The sequence below is a fragment of the Rhinolophus sinicus genome, linkage group LG10, assembly GCF_036562045.2.
Source record: "Rhinolophus sinicus isolate RSC01 linkage group LG10, ASM3656204v1, whole genome shotgun sequence".
NCBI classification, from domain to species: domain Eukaryota; kingdom Metazoa; phylum Chordata; class Mammalia; order Chiroptera; family Rhinolophidae; genus Rhinolophus; species Rhinolophus sinicus.
In genome coordinates this window covers 84,115,791-84,135,209 of record NC_133759.1, presented here as the reverse complement: position 1 = coordinate 84,135,209, position 19,419 = coordinate 84,115,791, and the positions used below count along the sequence as shown (strand labels likewise).

General features: G+C 41.1%; 1 protein-coding gene across 9 annotated transcripts in view; it reads left to right on the top strand.

Annotated features, from left to right (window-relative positions):
* The first annotated feature begins 403 nt into the window (after window positions 1–403).
* The window catches only part of NR3C1 (nuclear receptor subfamily 3 group C member 1), a 98,421-nt gene continuing 79,405 nt past the window's right edge, over window positions 404–19,419 (top strand). For 2 of the 9 annotated variants that reach the window (XM_074313719.1, XM_019739080.2), the window contains exons 1-2: window positions 404–647; window positions 4,971–6,155. In XM_074313719.1, coding sequence (XP_074169820.1) covers window positions 4,984–6,155 — 1,172 coding nt within the window. In that variant the 5' untranslated portion in view covers window positions 404–647; window positions 4,971–4,983. Of the gene's footprint in view, window positions 648–1,265; window positions 1,419–2,013; window positions 2,614–2,804; window positions 3,237–3,584; window positions 3,769–4,970; window positions 6,156–19,419 lie in introns of those variants that run through there. The other 7 variants (XM_074313718.1, XM_074313716.1, XM_019739084.2 and 4 more) reach the window with 6 other exon arrangements.

Here is a 19,419-nt window from a genome sequence, read left to right as displayed (position 1 = left end):
AAAAGAGGAGCCATCTCTCCTGGATTCAGAAGGGGGTTTTGTTAATAACTGGATTGCTCGGCGCCCTTCACGAAAATTCTACTTGCGGAGGGTTCTACGTTGGCAAAGGTTTTGGTTCCCTTTTCTGTGGGCTTCGGCCAGCGGGCTTGTCTTCCTTTGCCAATATGGCGGCTCTAAAGGCGTCTGGAGGCGGCCCGTGTAGATCGTCTCCGGACCGGCAGCTAAAAGCCTAGGTCTCTCCTTTCATGTGGGACAATACATAGGGCAGCAACTACCCTCAGAACCGTGGAAAGGAGACTTCGATTGCCATGATGGAGAATCTTTGCCAAGATGGTGGCAGCGCAGCCGGGCCGGCGTCAGCCTCCTTTACCAAGATGGCGGCGGGCGGCTTCCGGCATGCGCTTCCCCAATCCCCTTCGAGATGTCAGAGCAGAGGCGGCCGCCGCCGGAGTCTGAGCGCGGCCGGAGGGAGAGTGGCTGTAGCCGAGCGCCCCAGCAGGGACTAGGTGGAGCTGCGGCAGCCTCCGCCCCTGTCAGGAGCTGGCAAACGCTGTCACCTGTGGGGGCGCAAAAGTTACCTCCCGAAACCCTAAAGCAACACAGCACCACCTTTCCCCGAGTCACAAAAATCATGTGTGCCGCACAAGGTAGGAGGCTCGGTCCTGGCGTCGCCCAAGCTTTCCCGATGCGACGAGGTGGGGCAGGGGGCTGGTCGGGGGCCTCCCGCGCGGACACCCCTCGCCCCACGCCCCTCTCCTTGGGGATTGGCCACGTGTTTCCCTCGGACTGAGGGGGAGGCGCGTAACGGGAACAGCTGGAGGGAGTTTAATGCTGACATCTTGAGGCTGCGTGCATTTTGTTTTATTTGGAGGGGTTGGGGTCCCGTGAATAAGAAAGGGTGGGCGACGCATGGAGTTGAGAGCAGCTAGTCAAGATTCGGGGAGGGGCCTCCACGGGCCACTTGGACGCGGGCCCTGGAGGGGTTGTCAGGAGAGGTCAGGAGTCTTTGCGGGCGGGGGGGGGGCGTACTTTGCAAGCAACTTATGCCATTTCGCCTGCAACTTGCTTTTAAGCCTGCCACCCCCTGCTTTCCTTAAAAATAATGATTAAAAAGTGCAAAGAAATCCAGCTCGCCGGAGGTTTTGCATTTGGCGTGCAACTTCCTTCAAGTGTGAGCGCGCTGGGAGGGAGGGAGGGGTGGGGGTTGAACTTGGCAGGCGGCGCCTCCTTCTGCCGCCGCCGCCGCCTCGCAGACTCGGGGAAGAGGGTGGGGGACCGCTGGGGCGCGGGGGAGGGTGGGTTCTGCTTTGCAACTTCTCTCCGGGTGCGAGAGCGCGGCGGCGGCGGCTGCAGACGGGACAGCACAGACGATGCGGGGGTGGGGGACCCGCCGGCACGCGACTGCCCCCCGGCCCAGAGTACGTATGCGCCGACCCCTCCTCTGCCCTGATCTCCCTGAAGCGTCCCCAGAGGGCATGTCTGGCCGGCCAGCCCTGAGCGCGGCCGACACGCTGCTGCACTGTTTCCGTGCAACCCCATAGCCCCTCACGAAGTGACACACTTTGCGCAACTCGGCTCGGGGGCGGCGGCGCGGACCATCCCCGCGGCTCTGCTGCGGGCCGCGCCCCGGCTCCCCTAGGCAGCCCTATGTCACCCGCTGGAGTGCTGGCGGGGATTGCCGCGGAGGGACAGGGCGAGCGCCCGAGTGGGTCGGGAGTTGCGGAGCAGGGCGGGGGCGGGAAGGAGGCAGCAGAAGAGAAACTAGAGAAACTCAGCTTCCCTCCTAATCTCACCCGGTAGAGACCAGGTTGGCCCCCTCCTCCTCCTCTCCTTTTTCCTGGGGGTGGGATGGGTGAGCGAGGAGAAGCCCCTTGCGCCCTGGGAGCAGCGGCGGGCTGCTACGGCGGGGGCCATACCCCGGCCGCGGGCGTGCAGGCGCCGTCGGGGCCAGGGTGGCGGGGCCCGCGCGGAGGGCGTGGGGGCAGGGGCTGCGGCCTCCCGTGCAGTTGCCGAGCGTCGCCAACAGGTTGCACCGTTCCCTGCTGCCGCCGCACGGCCCCTCGGGCGGGGAGCGGACGGGGGTGGAGTGGGAGCGCGTGTGTGCGAGAGTGTGCGCGCCGTGGCGCCGCCTCCGCGCGCCCCGCCCCCCCGTACTCCCCCCCGCTCAGTCCCGCTTGCTCGCCGCGGCCGGGCGGCCCTTTCGCGTGTCCGCGCTCCCTCCCCTCCTCCTCTTCCTCCTCCATTTTGCGAGCTCGAGTGTGTGACGGGAGTCCGAGTCGCCGCCCGTCCGTCGGGGACGGATTCTAGTGGGTGGAAGGAGACGCAGCAGCTGGAGCGGCCGAAGCGGCGGAGCGCCGGGACAGAGGACGCGCGCCCGGAGCCCGGCCAGGAGAGAGGGCGCGGGGCGGGGGTCTGGCTTGTCAGCCGGGAGATGGGAGACTTTCTTAAATAGGGGCGCTCCCTTCCCTCCCATGGAGAAAGGGGCGGCTGTTTACTTCCTTTTTTTAGAAAAAAAAATATCTCCTGCTGCTCCTGCTTTCACATGCTAAGTTGTTTATATCGGCTGCGGTAGGAGCTGCGGACGGTCGCGGGTGAGCGGCACCTCTACCAGAGGTAAGAGGCTGGGGCCGGGACCCGCGCGGCCGCTGGGCCCCCCGAGGTGCGATTCGGGAGCCGCCGCGGGAGTCTGCAAACTTTTATTAGCCTCCGGGAATGGGGGTGGGGGCTGGCGAGGGCCCGGTGACGGTGACGAAAGGGCATTGCGCGGGTGACAGCGCTGGCCTCTTCCTCCCCGTCGGCCTCCTTCCCCCTGCCAGGCCGAGGGGGAGGAACCTAGGCTGTGACTCTGCGAGTGGAGCCTCGTCGAGCTGCCCCGGGTCTCCAGCCTCTCGTTCCCTGGCGCGGAATCCTGGCCCTTTTTTGCTTTTTTTTTTTTCAAGTTCCCTTCGTTTTCCCTCCCAGGGGGCCGCCCAGACACCCATTTTAATGGTGAATGTTGAGCCGCTTCCGAATTCTACTCGCCCGAATATTTCCACTCCACCCTGGTGCGCCCGAGCGCGATCAGGGTTTCTGTCGAGGCTCCAGCTCGTCTTAGTTCTGGCGGGCGCGCAGGGTGTGAGTGTGCGTGTGTGTGTGTGAGCGCACACTCAGGGGGCTGACAGCCTGCAACTTGGAGACTTCGGTCAGGTCTGGCGTTATCGGGTAGGAGTGGGCGTGTCGGAGGGAGAACTCAACAGGTCTGTACACATTTCTCTTTTAACCTCGCACTTCACCCCCCCGCCCCCGCCCCCACAGAGGGTTTGTTCTTTGGCGCTTGGCAGCATTTCGAGTCTGACGTTTATAAGTGGCCCGTTTTCGAAAAAGACCCTCCCTAATCGTAATCGTTTTCTGGTGCGATTTTTGACAAGCGCGAATTTGACGTTTGGGGTTGCAGACTTGATAATGGCAGCCTTGTAATACCACTTAAGACCCCTTGGCAGGGTTCATTGAGGCCCATTAATGTGCCAGGGTTGTTTGCAATTTAGACTGGGGGATAAAATCGTTGGAGGGATCGTTTCGTTTTATGAGCTATTGTTTTGGTTTCGAGTTTGAAGGCAGCTGTCAAAGCGGCGTGGAAATTCATTAGGTTCCATTTGATACCTGGTGTTTAGAGCTCGAGATCGTTATCAGATAAACGGGGCGGCGGCGTGGGGATATAAGCAGTTTACCCTCAAGATTTGTGTGGCACATTCCCACCCTTCTCTCCACCTTCATCACTCTTCATTCTCAGTAAGGGCCAGTGAAGTTTATGTTTCTTAAAGTCTCCGTACAGGAAAAGTTTCTTTTCATTGGATGGGATTTGACTATAATGTCGCAAATGTGTATGTCCCGCCTCATAAAACATTCTGATTATTAACAATATACTAGCAACCTAATCCTCTTGAGAATAGGCTCAGAATTGGAATAGGTGAAGGTTTAGAATGCAGAGAAAATTATTCTGAGCCTTTTACTGGATTTTTTAAAACGTGGATTGATACGAATGTGATTTTTCCAGTTCTGGGTTTTTCTGTTTTTTAGTACTTAGATATTCGGAAGAGAAAAATCATAATTTAAAGAATAATAGTATTTCATACTGAGGGTCTTAAGCAGTTTTAAAAATAAATGTATCTTCTATGTTGTGTTGTAAGGGTTGAGAGGAACTGCATTTGTTATATTTAAACAAGCAAAAATTGTAGTGAAAAGCTACTACATATTCTCTTCTTTTTAAAATCTAAATTTTAGTTGGGCTACATACAATGTATTTTATTTTGTATGTCCAAAATTTGAAGGCAGGCGCTATTCAACAGGTACATTCAATAAGAAATACTGGTTAAAAATAAGAGCATTTTTCTAGCCTGTTGGAAGATGAGTAAATCATCATTATTTATTTTTCAAATAATATGTCCACAGTTCACCAGCAGGTTGTACTAAAAGGTTTGAATGTGTGACTAGCTGGTAGGAGGGGAATTTGAGAATAATTAGAGAATTCTAGCCTATTATTTGGCAAATTTTATGTGTATTCTCAGAAAAGCAAACAGCCTTGATTGAAAAGAGGTAGGAATTTTAATGACCATACTTTTAAAAATTAAATACTTTGACATCAACTTGAACCTTTAGAATAATCTGATGTAATGAATTATAACGTCTGTGATTAACAAAGTTATAGTTCTGTGACTGGCAGGATGAATAGCCTAGCTTAGTTTGATGCAATTTTGTCCTGAGCGGTGCAAATGGACTGCATTGTACTTTTAAATGTGGCACACTGAATAGAAGCGGGAGACATGGCTTTTTTTTATTCTGGAAGACAGAAACTACTCTTCTGATAACAAGGAATTAGAATCGGAGTTAACTAAAAGGTTCATTTAACAGGCTCTTGCTTACTAATCGGATCACAGAGATAATGTGACTTTATAGCTTATTGTGTTTTCCTTCTCTCTCTTTTTTTTTTGTAGCTGATACTCACTTATGGACTCTCAGGAATCACTAAGCCCCCCAAGTAGAGAAGAAATCCCCAGCAGTGTGCTTGATCCGGAAAGGAGAAATGTGATGGACTTCTGTAAAACCCTAAGGGGAGGAGCTACTCTGAAGGTTTCTGCATCTTCATCCTCACTGGCTGCTGCTCCGTCAGACTCCAAGCAGCCACGACTTTTGGTTGATTTTCCTAAAGGCTCAGGAAGCAATGCGCAGCAGCCAGATTTGTCCAAGGCAGTTTCACTCTCAATGGGATTGTATATGGGAGAGACAGAAACAAAAGTGATGGGAAATGAACTGGGATTCCCACCGCAGGGCCAAATCAGCCTTTCCTCTGGAGAAACAGACTTTCAGCTTCTGGAAGAAAGCATCGCAAACCTCAATAAGTCGACCAGTGTTCCAGAGAACCCCAAGAGTTCAGCATCCGCTGCTGTTTCTGCTGCCCCCACAGAGGAGTTTCCAAAAACACATTCTGATGTGTCTTCAGAACAGCAAAATTTGAAGAGCCATACTGGCACCAACGGGGGCAGTGTGAAGTTGTATACCACAGACCAAAGAACCTTTGACATTTTGCAGGATTTGGAGTTTTCTTCTGGGTCCCCAGGTAAAGAGAGTCCTTGGAGATCAGACCTCCTGATGGATGAAAACTGTTTGCTTTCTCCTTTGGCAGGAGAGGATGATCCCTTCCTTTTGGAAGGAAACGCGAATGAGGACTGTAAGCCTCTCCTTTTACCGGACACTAAACCTAAAATTGAGGATAGTGGAGACCTGATCTTACCAAGCCCCAGCAGTGTGACGCTACCCCAAGTGAAAACAGAGAAAGAAGATTTCATTGAACTCTGCACCCCTGGAGTAATTAAGCAGGAGAAACTGGGCCCAGTTTACTGTCAGGCAAGCTTTTCTGGGGCAAATATAATTGGTAATAAAATATCTGCCATTTCTGTTCACGGCGTGAGTACCTCTGGGGGACAGATGTACCACTATGACATGAATACAGCATCGCTTTCTCAACAGCAGGATCAGAAGCCTGTTTTTAATGTCATTCCACCAATCCATGTTGGTTCAGAAAATTGGAATAGGTGCCAAGGATCCGGAGATGACAACTTGGCTTCCTTGGGGACTTTGAACTTCGCTGGTCGATCGGTTTTCTCTAATGGCTATTCAAGGTAAGATTAATGTTTTCATATTTCTTACGTTTAAGACAGATTGCTTGATTTAAATATTCACTTATGTGTATGTGTTCTCCAATGAGTCATGTATGTCTTTATGTGAAGAAGTTGAAATGGTCTTCAGAAAGCAGGCATGGTAGACAACCAAAGTGAATTATACGTACGTAACCGTTTCAAGTTTCCTTATGAAATGATGATGTTCAGTATCTCATTGGCCAGTGGTTGCAAATTTTATTAAAACATGTAAAATCCTATTGCTCATCACAGGTATTTTAAGTAAAAAAATGTGTAAGTTCAAGGGGGTATAACGTCTGATGATATGTTTATTGTAAACGTTCATTTAAGCTATTTTAGAATATGCTCTTATATTACAAAGATAAGTACCCTTCGTGCTTTACATAATCAGAAGTTGTGCTTCTGTATTTGTATGTTTGTGAAGTGTTAGACTGAGGAGATTAAAGGGTTAAAAACTAGAAGTGCTGACAATAAGCTCAAGCGATGCAGTGAGCAGTGAACTCACCACAGTATTAGACCTGGCACTTGCCCACAGGGTTCCTGATCTAAAGTTGTCGTGTCGTGTCTGCTGATCAGTCTCTTTAAGAAAGAATTGGGGGAAACACGGTGCAAAACAAAATTTTACTTTCAAATGTTCCCACAAGTTCTCAAATAGATAACTGATGGCCGACATTGTGAAACTTCAGTTCTTGGCTATGGTTTGATGTATTTGTCCAGCTTCTTTATTCTCAGTTATTTTTTATTACACTGACATTACTCTTTGACCTCAAATAGGTCTGTGAAAATGGAATTACCAGAAAAAAGTTTTGTATTTTGATGTATCTGTTGGTAGGGGTTAAGGTGTCTCCCTTTACCCTCACCCCCAGTTCACATAAGTACTGGGTTGTATATCACATTTTAGGTGTGAAGGAAAATATAAAAGTGTGATTGTAGAGACAAAAAATTGATTAATCAGTGGATTTTTTTTTTAAAAGGCATAGTGGACACTGATTTATTTGTGCATAGCATTTCAGGTTTTTTCTTAAATGTTAGTGATAGTCATTGTTACCATTAACTAGTCATTGACGGTTTTTATTTAAAACACTCTTTAAGATACTTTTTTCTGTTAAAGAGATATCTTAACACTGAGGTGTCTCTTCTTTCCTCTTTAAATAGGAAGCTTTTTGGGGGGGAATTTTAGACTTAGATTTAGGCTATGTTCTAGTCCTTTAAAAAAAAGCTTAGTTGTTTCTCATCAAAAGAAGAAAAAAACACACTTTAGTTCTTGTGTGTCTTAATGTAAAAGACATAATCTATTACTTAAATAATATCTTTATTTAGAAGGCCACTACTTCAGTTTTTTTACTGCTTTTATTCTGAGCCGAAGGTTTAAAATGTTTTCAGTAAGAAGATTTGAGATGTTTCTGATTGCATAAACTGTTGTGTTTAAATGTCAGAAGTCATGCTGTGTTTTAAATTTTTCGATCTCAAGTTTTTGTCAGTGGAATTCATGATTGAACATGCTTGGTTGATTTGACTAAGCTATCTGTAGGAAGTGATTACATTGGTTTATATAAAACTTGTAATTGTACAAAGAAAAGTAACGCATTTTAGGAAACTCGGGGGGATTATTAATGCATTTTGTTCTGATAATCACCATGGTATTGTTTTCATTTTCCTTACTATAAAAAAGTCATGGAACAAGACTTTCTATTTACTTTTCTATTTACAATGAGCTTGCATTAAGCCCCATGAAATCTGGAATCTGGAGCCTAAGTCTTAGGTGAACATTGTTGCCCATAGATCATTAAAGGTAATTTTAATACCTTTTGTTGTAATTTATGACATATAAAGTGTCTTCACATATTTTTAATTTGAGCCTCAGAGCAACCTTGTGACAGTTGGCAAAGCAATGATGATGTGGGTCTTTCAAGATTGTTTAATATCCAACGAAATAATTATTTCTATGCCGATGGGTGACTTGGAGTTCTAATGAAAAGGTGTGATATATAGGATCATTTGGTAATGTTTGAAAATTTTATACCTTTTGTCATTAACTTGATATTGGGAACTATGATTACCCAGAACAAAGCCTCTTCCAAATAAGTTGAAACAATGCTTCTTTTCTAGCCACCACTGAATTAGTCTATTGTTTCCAAACAACAGCCCTGATATAACTAAAATTGGTGGCTTTCTTTTCTCTATATGTTACTGTGGTTCTAGCCAAACATTAGCTGTGACCAGTGGCCCTGAGTGGTTAGCAGATCAGTCATCACGTTGAGAACACAGCTGTATTGAATACTGACTTTCTGAATTCTGATATAAAAATATTAAATGCCACTAATAATTTCACTTGCATTCCTTTTAAGTTAAAAAAAAAAGCGTAAATCATGATTTGACTTTTTAAGATGACACCTAAATTGCTTTTTCTCAGAATGCTTAAAAAAAAATTTACACTCTGTTTTGAAGGGGAAAGTAGTTCTTTCTGATGTGTCAACATAGCACAACGTGCAGTTAGCAGATTAAATTATAAAATTAGGTATGTCATGATTGAGCAAAGTATTTTCTTTTTAAGGTTTAAGTTCATTGATAGTAAAACAAGAGAAACCTTATTTGATGCTCAATACAGTCATTAAGTAAAGCAAACTATCCATCCTAACAATATGCTTTTTAAATATTGAAATTCACTAAACTTAGCATAAATTTATAATTCTGATGAAGGCACATTTCTGCATAATTTGATTTTCAACATTGTTTCTCTTCAGCATTAATGGCGAAACTGCTAATAAAAGGCAGAGAAGTAAATAGTTTCAGGTGGAATTAGAGCCTTTCTTGGGATTATATTGAAACTTTAGTGTTAAAAAGTTGACTCTTTTCTAAAGGGTAAGGTTATTGGAGAAAAAGAATGATGCAAGATGAATGTGTAAACTCAGTTTTAGGTGGAGTTTGGGGCTCTGATGATTGGCGCCTAATGAAGCTACAAAAATTTATGTAGGTTTTAACTTCTCTTTAATTTATATAGATATTAACGGTATCTGTGTCTAATTTTGTTAATGTAATGAAATTGAAGACCTGTACAAACACAGGATGAGTGAAGCAAATTCTGTCCTTTTCTCATTTTTCTTGTTAACATCATCATGAATGTTTTCTCAGAATGAGAGGAGCGATAAGGAAGAGATTTTGTTTGAATTTGATTTACCCTTTTTTTAATGGATACTTTCTTTACTTCCTGGCTTTTCTTTTTCCTTTCCTTCCAAAGGTTCTGGCAGTGTTTCAATGTCTTTTAAAACTTAACATTTCTGATATTCACTCAAATAACATGATTTCTGAATGTTAAAGGAGGTTTGCTTTTGGTTATTCTCAGCTTTATGGTAATAATTTTTTTTTTTAACCCTGTACTATGTTATGGCTAAATTATTAGTAAAAGATTTAAAAAAAAAAATAACACGCACTGTGTAATCAGGTGTGTCAATTTAGTGTGGAAATACTCCCATACAGAAATGTGAGTAGCATGTGGTCAGATTTTATTGAAATTACTTCTGGTGATGTTTCTTTGGCTATTCCATTGTTTTGTATCATAATGCTGTTTGGTTTTGTCCATTGGTGTTACAGATATTTTAGTCTGACCACTTTCACTATATTATTGAATGTCTGTAAATTTTATGAAAGACTTACTTTGAAACATACCTTGCATAAATGTAGGTTAAATGCAAATTGAATTAATCGTGAGATTCATATGTGGGTAGAGATCACTTTAGAGGCCTTTTGAGATTTAGTGGAGGAGAGATTGGGTCAAAAGGGTTTATTTTAGTATGAGAGCCGAATGTGAAAGAGCTTCTGTATTAATTGGTTGGTTATATAAGTCTTATCCTCTCTGGCCTGCAGGTGATTGAAGTAGCCTAGTTGTTAGGAAATCTTAATTTGCATTGTGTTTAAAATAAGTCTGGGGCATATTTCTTAAAACATATTTTTTCTGACTTTAAAGTTCACACCTAATTTTAATTAGCAGTGACTTCTCCTTACGTAGTACTACTTATATGAGCAAATTAAATAGGCAGAATAGGTTTGTGCTGAATAGCATTTATGCTTCTAAGGACTTCCTGATAATTGTGTAATGCAGTATTTGCCAAATTAATGGACCCTTTCTTCTATATTTCTGTCGTGGAAATATATATATATATATATATATATATATATATATATATATATATATAAATTCTTTTGCAACATGATATATCTATATATCTGTACTATATTATGGCTAAATTATTATATATCTATATATCATGTTGCCAAAGTTTTCAAGAAATATTTTTGAATTTAGCTATAACTGAAAAAAATCAATTACTTATTGACCTTACAGAAGCATTTGAAAGTCCATGTTCTCCTTATTCCTGTAGTTTCAAAGAGCCAACTGCTCTCATTTTCTTCTGGCTTATTCTACGTGGGTTTTGTGTTTTTCAAGTAAATAAAAATATTCCTATGGAGAACTTCCATTTAAAAAAAAAAGAAAAGAAAAGATCCATTAAGCGTTCCTTTCCCTTTGAATTGTGTGTGATGATTTCTATGCTAAACTGGATTAGAGTGAATTTTGCATTCATTTTACACATTACAATTCTGAACTGCAATTTTATAGCAGTTCAGAATTGTAGACAGTTATTTCAACCCCCAAATACCTAATTTTGACAGGTTGTCTTATTCTTCACTACCATCGCAAATGTCCCTGAAATAAATACAGAATTTCCAGAGGAGTTTGTGAATTAATGGACATTGTAGGGAACAGGAGTGGGAGAGGGAGGGACAGTAGAGGTGCGGGATGGTGGGAGGTGAGTTTAGAAATATCAGGAACAATTCTGAAAAACAGCAGGTTGGATCAACTGTCATGAATTCAGAGGACTAAAAAGAGAGAGATTTGGGGCTGTGTTTATGTACAAGGAAGAACACTAAACAGGATTACAATTGAGTTTCTTTCATTTGAGATAGAAATCTAAAGCTGATTGTGGCAATATAGCCCTGTTTAAAGGGTAGGTACGTTGGTTTTTGCTGTGCTTTAGCACCAGGAAAAAAAAAAAAAAGATGGAATGAACATTTTAATTCCTTTTAGATTACTTCAGCTAATATCAAGTTCATATTTGTCGCATTTTTATTGAAGTTACTATGTAATCAATGAAAAGCTGACTACTGGAATGCAGTGGAAGTAATGATGGTGAATTTATGTTGCTATAACCACTTCATATTTCATAGTGCATTTTTACATGCATTGTTGTCTGACTGTGGAGTACAGACAGCCCTTATATATTCCCATGGGTTGTGTATTTTTCTGCTGGTATATTGAGGAAATTGAATTCTTATTTAATGGTCCATATATAGACTAAATTATGGGGTTCTGCAATTGCGAGACAGTCATTTAAACTATTTAGATTGCAATATAGTCCTTAAAGCCAATTATTTTGAATGGAAGTGTGTCATCCCCTAATTTTGTCTCTTGGCCAGTTTAAATATTAATGACTTATCTTGGTAGAGCTGCATGCTTGAACATACTTTTACAGAGTAACTCAAATGTTAATTTTGAGTGCTTTAAAATATTTTTTCTTTTGAACAAGTTTCAGCAAGATTAATAGAGTCTACAGGGCAGCAAATTTCGTGAACAGACCTCTTATTTTAGAGCTCATTTTCATTTACCCTATATGACATCAAATATATACACATAGAGGGTGCCCGAAAAATGGGGTGCCAGAAAATGTGTATACGTTTTATATAAATATAAAGGGGATAGAAAGTATATATAAAGGGAGAGAAAGTTTAATGATATGATTAGTTGTAGATGTTTGTTTATCACAGATTCTTACATTGGATCTTTATTTTTGTAACTAGCAATTTGAGAGTTCCGCCTAATGCAGTGTTTAGGACATATAGTTTGTTGCAATAAATGTTAACTTTTATTTCTTTTCCTATTAAAATTAGCCTTTATTCTAGTTGATTTCATAATTTTCCATAATAGTTAACTGTGGCTATTATGAAAATACATTTGATAGCCAATTTTTACAAGCTATTGTGAAATGACAAATAATTTACTACATGATTTATTCATGCGGGTTGGGGCACTGCGGTGACTTATGACCTGATGATCGTCACATGTTGAACATCAAAGCTCTACTGGTTTGTTATGAACACTTTTACTTCGTTGTCGTTTTTGTGTTTTGTTGTTTTGTAATTACTGGGCATAAGGCCTTTCTTAATTTAAACATGATTTAAATAGCAAATTTGGTGCTTTTTAAAAAAAACAAAAACAAAAAAACCTCAAATCCCTCCCAAACATTATGATTTAGTTATTCAATAGTAAAAATAGTAGAAAAGAATTAGGCTACAAATCAGAAAACTTGAGTTCTAAGGCTGAACTCTGTCCTTGAGTAATCAGTGTTTTGGAGTCAGAATACTTTCTTTATGGTTAAAAATGAATTATTTTCAAGATATGTGTTCGTGTTTCTGTTTCTAAAATTCGGTGATCCTCTTAACCTGTCACTTTAGTGAAGGAGGCGGTTGTGGTAGGGAATGGTATATTGAAGTTGATTCTTTAGTATTCTTTTGTACATTACAAAGTACAAGACAAAAAAATTGACCCAGATGTGATATTTTTATGAGGTGTCAGTTTAAAATAAGGTAGTTGGTGGTACATAAAAAATAATACGGAAACACTGTTGTTGGTAGACCCAGAGTGGTGAGGGGCCCTGGAGGTCTCAGAGCTTGCTTTATTGTATTGAGTACGATGGTTTTAGATGACAGCTTAAAGAGACTTGAGAGCGCATCTAGTGCTCACCTCTTATTTTCTTCCGATGAGGAAATGAGACCCAAAGAGAGTGTCTAGAGAAAGATCACAGAATTAGTGGTGGTGCTAGGTCGAATATCCTAATTCTCAGTTGCCTAAACTCCCCAGCAGACTTCTCTTAACATCTGGTCTCTAGTTCTAGGACCTGAAACATAATACAGAGCAGCCAGGTGTTTTATAAACGTTAACATGAAATCAGCTGGTTTAGATTTTTAAAAATATACAGTATCCCATTCTTTCTTATATATTGTTAACCTGTTTTATTCTTCTAATAATGTTGAACACTGATTATGTGGCCACACTGTGCTGACGACTTGGTATGTAGTCATCTCATTTAACCCCCTTAACAGCCCTATGAAGGTTTTAAATTCTAGTTTCTAAATTAAGTTATTGATTCTGTCAATATCTGTAGTACAGAGGCAGCTGTTATTTACCTTAATTTTACAGGTGGGAAAACTTTAGACATTTAAAGAGGAAAAAAAGAAAAGAATAATTGGGAAAACTTAATACTGATCTGGAGGGAAATAATTTGATATTTTGTTAGAAATTCCTCATGGATCGTTAAACATTTTTATTTGTCAGCAGTGAATCTTTAAACAATATATAAAGGAGAAATGGGATCAAGCCTCTGCTCTCCTGCATGTATCTGTGTAGTCACTTAATTGCTTTCTCTCAAGTTTCAAGCTTCTGTAAAATAGTAAGAACACCCAGCATTTTTGCCTGACACCCATGGGTGTTTACTTTGAAAATTAAAGTGTACTACAAAAATTCAAGGTGGAATTTTGAAGCTCAGTCAAGTCTACTTGGCAAAAATCAGCATTGGCTAAGTACATTAGGGCGTCAGTATTTCCTTTCATCAAACACTTAGACTTTTTCAGTGTCTACTATGTATAATCCTTGAAGGAACATGCATCCCAGTGTCATAAAGGCGACTAGATTAAAAGCCTTCAGGGGCCAAAATCATTATATTTACATTGGTTTTTTTTCCAGTTTTTTGTTGTTAGCTTTTCAGTGGGTTTAGTTAAATATTAGGTAAGCCATCTAAATTTAATAGCCATAGCAATAACTTCAACCATATTGTTATATTTTTATTAACAAGTGCTAGAATATCCCCTTTCTGTTTTATTGTCTGGCATTCTTATAAAATCAAGTATGGAAAGAAACTTTGCAAATGCATGAGAATGAAGTTATCAGTTTAAAATTTTTTTTTACATTTATGATATTTAGCAAAGCTGTGTGATAAAGAGTTTCTGACTATATTGAATACCAAAATTATCCTAAGTGGCCCATTTGGGAAGATTATGAAACTTATTTCATGGCATTTACTGAGTTTTTTCTTTATTAATCAAGTGGTTGAAAAGAACTTGAGTAAGACAAATTTGATGGATTAAACCAAACCTATAAAATCTTTTTTTTATATGACAAAGAACCAAGTACAGAAACATGTTAAATGACATGTTAAATTCATAAACATACCAATGTAAAATATAATGTATTAACTCTGTAGGCAGCTTTCTTCAAGGGAAACTTTAAAAAATTAAATTAGAACTCGATGTGAAATTTGTCATCTGGAATCCAGCTGAGTTTATTACGGACAAGGTGTGACTATAAAATAGATTGGTTTTTTTTAAAACGGAAAAACCCAACATGAAAGTTGTATTTCTAAGCCTCTACCTTGGGAGGCTTTGTATATATTATTGCTTAATCAGAAAATACATTTACTCCTTAGCTTGGTCATTTACCTTATTGATGCAATTCTAAATGATGTGAGTACTTCCAGAAATTTAGAAATTTAATCTTCTCCCAAATTTTACAGCATTTGTTTTCACTGAGGTTATTTAAAAGAACCCATGTAGGTATTTCTATAAGTGTTTGAAACTGGGTTGGATATCCCTGAAATAAATGCTTGGCCTCCCAAGGTGAGTAACCTGAAATGGATGATGCTCCAGTGGTTAAGTTCTGATTTGTTTTCCGTAAGCTATCGAGGAGCTTTCTGTTAGCATTTTATATGTTCCCTTCTCTTGACATAGCACAGAAAAAATAGGGATTACCCACCCCTAAGCCTGATTTTTCCGTAAATGTTTATTTTATGTTCAAGTAAGGTAGGCCTGACTTTGTCTTGTCTAGAGTGTGATGATAACAGATACAAAGGAAATGCAGATTCCTACAACGACCTCCCATTCCTGTTCTCCGCGTATCAGGGAATTAACTATATGACAAGAACAACTCAAGTACACTAACGTTATTTACACCTGGGCAGTAGTTTGACTTATATAAAATTCACGTATTTTCTATTTTTATGCCTCATCACCTGAAAAGAAAATGTCTATTTATGTGAAAGTATGTTAAAAATCTAAGTGACTTTTGCTTGTCATTACTGGTTTGTTTGTTTTTTTAATTTGATCATGTTTATTATTCATAAAATGCTAGGCTTTAATGGATCCCAGTCTTTGAAATCATGAAGATACATGCCATGACACTAAAAATAGGACATACCTTTTGTAACCATTCTGTTAGTGCTGAAATTCTTTGTGAGAATAGTCTGCTTAAGAACTTCAGGTTTCCTATATTTGTACTGAAAACAACTTGTTTTCTCAGATATGTATTCTTTCTCTCTCCAAAATGACTTCGGTTTTCAGTGGCTAAGGAAAGGGGATAAAGAAGGAGATCTGCTTTACTGCTAACTTTGGCTTTTTCACTTTTTCATTAGCCCTAACTATCCTAGTTTGTTCCATTAGCTCAGAGGCCCGTAGATTTTTCTATTAGATAGAAAATGCTTCTTATAACTAAACATGTACAATGGGCTAGTGTTGGCGCAGCCTGTGGGCACCAGATTTGAAATATAGTCCAAGAAGAAGAAATATTTCAAAAGGGAAGGTAAGAAAAATAGGTGAAATAATCTCTAATTCAGTATATTAGAGAAAGTGTGATCCTTTAAAGGGTATGTCTTTTAACAGGACTGCACAGTGCTTTGGGGATACCACAGACATATGTAAAAACATAGTAAATAACTGAAGCCAGAGTGAAAAGTTAGAACCAAGAAACCCATGGAAAAAGAAAATGAAAGTTCTAAATTCCAGTTCTAGTATCTGGTTAAGTTTGATTTTTCTAAGGCTCAGTGTGTCTGTAAGAACACTGGAAAGTGTATAGCGATCTAGCTACATGGTGTGGGCAATAGGTGGAAGATCTTATAATGCACGTTCCAAGAAAGGTTGAGTGAGAGGTTAACTCCATGATCTCAAAGGTCCTTCCAACTGCCCTAGCAGCAGCCAACATTTATTGAGCTTGGCATTGAGCATGCAGAGATAAAGAAGGTAAAAATCCCCAAACCACAGCCTCACAGAGCAGTCCAGGGGTGATCTTCTGGTGACCTTCATACCTGCTCCACCCCCACCCCCACCCCCACCCATGTGCTTTTTGAAATGTGCACTTGAAGGATACTAAGCTTTTTCCGGGAAGGCCTGACTGCAACTTCGTAGAGGGAAGTGTGTGGGTAAATGACAACAGGAGTTGATTCAACTATGTGGAGTAAAAAAAGGGGTAAGAAGCAGTCTGAGGCAGAAGAAGGAAACGATGGGAAGTCTGAGCCGGTGGGATGAGGACTGAGGAGTTAGAAATGAGCCAGCAGGTCACTTCAGTCCCATGTGGAGGAGGCTGGTGTGTGCACACGGTACGTCCTGTGCACTTGTGATACAGGACAAGGAGAAAGCACGCCTTTCCTCCCTACTCGTAACCTGAGGGTCTGCAGCCCAGGTGTAGGGCATTTCTTTTTCCTTCTAGTCCCTTAAGAATATCTTCCTCTCTAGAAGAAGCATAGTCCTCTTTCCAGGTCCCCTAATGCATTTTTGCCTGTCAACATCTTCCCACATACACGCCCATGGCTCGTTCTCACTTTGCTTTAGGTTTTGTCTCCACTTAACTGCCAGCTCCATAAGAGAGACCTCTGACTGCTCTGTCTCAAACAGTGGCATGGTGTGTACATTGTTCCCTCCCCTCAACATTGAGTATCTAGTTATTTCTATGCTCCCCTGCTAGAATAAGAGCCCCAGGAGAGCAGTGATACTGTGTTGCTTACTTCTGTATCCCAGCGTGGAGAAGAGTATCTAGCACATAGTAAGACCTCAGTAAATACACACTGAATATATGAATAAACAAACTTGACATATAAACCAAGACGTGTAGGCCTGGGTTTCACTTCTGTCTCTGGAGAAAGGAAATGTCAGCAGGTCGTGACTGTCACTAAGACGGATGATGGGATAGCCGCCTCGGTTATTTCTCCAAAGAGCACGTCAGTTTTAAGATGGACCAGTGCTTAAGTATACAGAGAGAACATATACATAAAGAAAATGTATTTTTAATTGGTGTCAGTCTTTGAATTTGCTATGAGACTTTGAAATGGACTGCTTTTCAGAGTTTCTTAGAACAACTCTGGTACATTTACCAGTGAACCAACTAGGGTAACCAAAGCTTGGAGGTGAAGAGTTTGAGGTTTGGCTTTGTTTTATTTATCTTGCTCAGGAGAGTAACATTTTGTAGCACAAGCTTTCATCTTTATGTTTTTCACTTGTTTATGAATTGAGATTATTCTAGCAACTGTCTAATGTATACATTTGTGTTGACTCACCTAGAAAGTCAGGCAAGAAATTGATTTGCCCATTTTTCAGATAAGTGTGTGTGTAATCAATCACTGAATACTCCAGGAGAGGAGAGGGCTCTTATTTTTGCCTAAATTTCTAGACTATTTTTCTTCAGATTATTTATATTTTAGATTTGACTTATTCTATCTATAGTTTTGTGGGGTTTTTTTTACTTACCTATAGTATGTAGCAGCCATTTAAAAGGTTGGTAAAATAAGTTATTTCTTTTACTGAGAGTTGTGGGAGAGTTCAAGCTAATATGGTAAAGACAGCAAAGAAAAAAAGAAAATGCTAGGTAAGTAGGTATTAGCTAAAGCAAGAAAATCAGATGAGGTCATTTAAGCATGAACTGCTTTAGTGTTCAGGAAAAAAAGAGGGGAGGACCAAGGACAGGGCTCTGGAAGGCATCCAAGGAGAGCAGCCATGAAAGAAACTGAATGAACAGTTGGAGAATTAGGAAACAATAATATTAAATTGGGGTGGGGAGAGCGTAGTTTGTGCTGTAGTTTGTGTTGTCGAGTCAACTAGGGTAGAAGAGAGGGAACAGAGTATCCTAATTATGAGAGATTGTTATTGAAGCCATTCCTTAAAATATGTAAACATTCTCAAAAGTCGAAGCCAGAGAAATCAATGAAATTCTAAATAAAACAACACCATAACTAGTTTATAATTTTTTGAAAAGAAGGAGCCGTAAGTTTGAGAGCCTAAACAGCCTTTGAAATTTAGATTAAAATATTAAAGTGGATAATAAGAAACATGCTTCTGAGACCGCAGAGACCCCAAGACTGGGTTAGGAGTAAGACTGGAAACCAGCGGGGGTGGAGTTTCTGTCCCCCCGAGTCGCTAGCACAACAGCAGCAAACTGGCGGTACCCTGGTCCAAACTCCTACCACTTCTGCAATCCCTTAAATGTGTTCTTACTTTTCCCCTCTCCCTTCTCAATCCGTGCTGCACTTCCTGCCAGATCAATCCTGCGCCACTGCTTTTGGTGTTATTCTCCTAATCAAAAAATATCTGTGCTTCTGTTGCTCTTAGCATAGTGGTTCTCCGTCTCTTCCCACCACCGCCCATTTGCCGGACGGCAGCCGGCAAACAGCCACATCAACACCCCAGAACCCCTAAAGGATTTGGGTCATGCACAGTTTCATGCAACTCCACCCTGGTCTGTCTGATCCACGAAAGCATGTCTGAGTATAAGCAAGATTACAGGGACGGTCTGTGGGTTGGCTCTTGTTAGAATTGTTTTTATTCATTATTTTCACAAATGCCTTTTCAGAATTTGCAAGACTAATGTGTTCATTCCCTTCAGTAAAATTATACCAAGAAAAGTTAATAAACTTATTCACCTCACCTCTCCTTTCCTCTGTCCTCCTGCCCATCCTGCCTGCCTCCCATTATCCTCCACATTTGTGTGCAATCATATGAGCATAAATATACACATAGAAGGCATTCTGGGCTGTTTCCTTTTAAGTCAGAACAGGATCGTCATGTGCCAGTTTCTCTGCAGCTTCCTGTTGTCACCTAACAGTGCCCCCTGCGCACCCTTTCAGATCACCAGCTGTGGATCCCATCTTTCTAATAGCTGTGCAGTGTTCCATTCAGGCTGTTGCATGGGGTTTGCCACTACAAACGTGGCTCCAATAAACATCCTTTTCTGTATGTCTTCACATGTAGCAACTTTGTTTCTAAGCATGTAGATTCCCCCAAAGTAGAGTTGGTGAGTCAAGGGTACATATATTTCAATTTTTAACAGATATTTCCAAATAACTTTTCACAAGGATTACAGCAAATCACAATCCAACCT